Source organism: Triticum aestivum, chromosome 2B, assembly GCF_018294505.1.
Source record: "Triticum aestivum cultivar Chinese Spring chromosome 2B, IWGSC CS RefSeq v2.1, whole genome shotgun sequence".
NCBI classification, from domain to species: Eukaryota; Viridiplantae; Streptophyta; class Magnoliopsida; order Poales; family Poaceae; genus Triticum; species Triticum aestivum.
In genome coordinates this window covers 804,359,532-804,362,764 of record NC_057798.1, presented here as the reverse complement: position 1 = coordinate 804,362,764, position 3,233 = coordinate 804,359,532, and the positions used below count along the sequence as shown (strand labels likewise).

General features: G+C 41.2%; 1 protein-coding gene across 1 annotated transcript; it reads left to right on the top strand.

Moving 5' to 3' along the window:
- The first annotated feature begins 702 nt into the window (after positions 1–702).
- LOC123047572 (uncharacterized) lies at positions 703–2,100 on the top strand. Its single transcript, XM_044471158.1, has 2 exons — positions 703–886; positions 1,358–2,100. The coding sequence occupies exon 2, from the start codon at positions 1,373–1,375 to the stop codon at positions 1,985–1,987; it is 615 nt and encodes a 204-aa protein (XP_044327093.1). The 5' UTR covers positions 703–886; positions 1,358–1,372; the 3' UTR covers positions 1,988–2,100.
- The last annotated feature ends 1,133 nt before the right edge of the window (positions 2,101–3,233 follow it).

Below are 3,233 nucleotides of genomic sequence, written 5' to 3'. Positions count from 1 at the left end.
GTAGCTAAATACTCCTAACGTCTCACTAATGTAAGACGTTTTTTGACACTACACTAGTGTCAAAAAACGTCTTACATTATGAGACGGAGGGAGTATATTTTAGGTCAACATAAATATATTTATATGACAAGTAATTCCGTACGGAGGTGGCATAAATTTAATCAGATGTCAATGACATCTAGGTTTGACCAATGTTATATACAAAAAAAATATTACTCCCTCGGATCCATAATAAGTGTCGGGGTTTTGAAGTAACCTTAGTTCAAAACTAAGGTTACTATTGTGCCTTAGTGAATTAGTGAATTACTCGAGACCTAACATTAGGTCACTGTTGTGGCAAGGCAACACCTGATGTAACTCTTGTTCCCAGTAGGATATATAAGTGTCCGTCTGGATTGGGGTGAAAGGAGCGCATGAATTGGTAAGGTTTGGGTTCTCGTACGTGATTTATGGGCTGCTCTAGGGAGTTGGCTTGCTTTTTTTCGGATCACTGGCCACTAAGTAGTCGGACGGATAACTACATAGACAATGACAAGGAGTGATCAATTTTTCAGAATAACGTTGATTTTAGAAACAGGCAGAGAGACGACTGACTTGCTCTGTCGTAGACACACGGCAATTACGCGTACGCGTACGCGTACGCCCCTTGACGTGACATGATGCCCAACTTGCACCCTATGAACTGTAGGGGGATTCAAGCAAAGCAGTAGTCACCAGCAGGCCAGTGTTCCTCCTCGATCTAGCCCTCTTCATCCCTTCTCATCTCTCGCGTCAAAGTCTTACTGAGTTTGAGTATATATATTTTTATGTGTTCAGAGTGCTGATTACTACCCCTCGGCGGCGAGGTAGGCGACCGCCCACACCGACCGTCGCGGAGCAAAGCGAGGTATGTGTCTCTCTCCTTATCGTCCTTTCCATTGGTGGTTCTATGAGACAGATTTTCAGCACCTGGATGCCCCTATGGCATACACCCTTTATGAACATTCAATTCAAAACAAATTTTTTTAAAATCTAAAACTTTGAGACATCAAACATGATCAATTTTTTGATGATCTTGATAGTCTTAGTTAAAAATAACATTCGAGGAGTCCTCACCTGAAAAACAAAATAACTGTTCAAAGTTTATATACAATTTTGAGCTGTTATTTTGTTTTTGTTTGTGAGGGCTCCACGAAGGTTATTTGTTGCTTAAACTTTGCAAGGACATCAAATCTTTGATCTCTGAAAGTTTTAGATTTTTTTTTGTTTTTCACGAATTTACTGTTTATGAGGGTGCAGAGGCATCCGGGAGCTGTTACACCTTTCTCGTGGTTTTATACCTCTTCCTCGGGGTCTTGCTAACCTAAAATTGTGCTAGCTTGATCGCCTCGAGATGGACGTGGGCCTGATCCTAACGATGGTGCAACTGATCGCAAAGGCCGCGGATACGGCACAGCAGAACAAGAAGAAGTGCTGGGAGCTCGCCCAACGCGTGTGCACTCTGGCCAACGTACTGCCCAACTACACATACCCGGCGGCGAACGACCAGGAGACGGAGATTGTGATGAGGAGGCTCAAGGAGACCCTCGACGAAGCGTTGACGCTCATCCAGTCCTGCCAGACTGTAACTGTATTCTCCCGTAGCCGGAAGGCCGGCGAATTAGATGGGGTTAATAGAAAGATCAACGACTGCATCACGGACCTCAATTTCATCAGACAAGTTCGCACAAGTCACATAGCAGCATCTACCTTCGCCCCACTCCCAGCTCAAACTTATGACCACGGCTCCTACTATCAGGCACAAGGAGGAGGAGGCGCCTCCAGCAGCGCCTGTGTTGGCTACCCCCCACCGCCTCAGCACGCACCCGTCAATGTTCACTGGACTCCGGCTCCGTCTCCCTACCATGCTTATCCAGCCCCCTCGGCCTCGGGTTATAATCTATCTTCCCTTTACACCCTTCCAACTGTCAACAAGATCTTTGACAGTATGTGTAATGGATTCCGCTAGTGCTCGTTCGTTGCGTCTGGCGTAATATTATCTTCCTGGATGACAAATCTGTATCCATTTGTGCACTTGATTTGTGCAGAGACTATGAATGGTAAATCATTTATTTGCAGCAAGTATATATGGTTATGTGCAACGAAACAATTGATGCAAAGGATCGATGGGGATACCCCCTTTTCGAAGAAGATAAAAATATCGTCCCTTTCATTTGCTATCAAGTTAGTTGAATTTGTATGTATGCCTGAGATTCTTTTTGTTTTTGTTTCATATAAGGTATTTCCTATGTTTCCATTGTGGTTTCCATGAATTTGTCAGTTTTTGGATGTGTTTCAACTTTGAACACAACGTTTGTCCAATGGACACCAGTGTTTTTCCTGGAAAAGGAACATGACTGCAACTCATCAAGCGATGCATTGGATCAAGCAATCGCATAGATTCAAAGTATGTACGTGTGTGTATGCGCGTTGGGTACATGAGATGAGGGCGCGCATGAGTGCACACCCAGCACATATACACAAGGGCTGTTCTTCCTCGCAGGACCGGCTACGGACCAGCTGACTGAATTTCTAATTTGGGTCAGTCACTTTTTCTTTACAGTCGGCTAAGTAGTCTAGTTGCACAGTCCGGAATTAAAATGCCAGCTGCCACTCAAGCGAGGCCACTACTAAACTCATGCATGCAAGCTAGTGCTGGTTGTGTTTGAAGTAAGAAACACAGCTTTCAGCTTTTTTTTGTTACGCTGACATGCATTATTTCACATTTTTTAAAGAATAGACGCCACAAATCAAAAAAAGAAAAACAAACAAAATTGACTTCCGTTTTCTTAATTTTACGTATTTAATATTACCCTTTAACGATGATCAAAGACATCACTTGTGCAAAGCATAATTAAATATAAAATAAAATAAATAATAAAAAGTTTGCATATAATTTACACATAAATTGTGCTTTTTATAATATGCAAGAATAAGCATATAAGATCAAAATAATGAAGTTCTCTAAAAAAGAATGAAATTAGTGGCACCAGTATTACCCTTCAAGAAGAAAGAAAATGAAATAAAAATTAAAACAATATGAAAATAATGAAGCCTGGTAAGAATGAATGAATTAGTAGCATTGATTCTACCCTTTAAGAAGAAAGAAAATGAAAAAATAACAAAATTTGCACAAAGTTTACACATACATATATTTGGAAAATGTATACTTACTATGCAAAATTGAGCATATACTATAGTGATATTTCCACAAA

Coding starts and splice junctions, on each gene's coding strand:
- LOC123047572 (XM_044471158.1), top strand. CDS start 1,373: ATGGACGTGGGCCTGATCCTAACGATGGTGCAACTGATCGCAAAGGCC.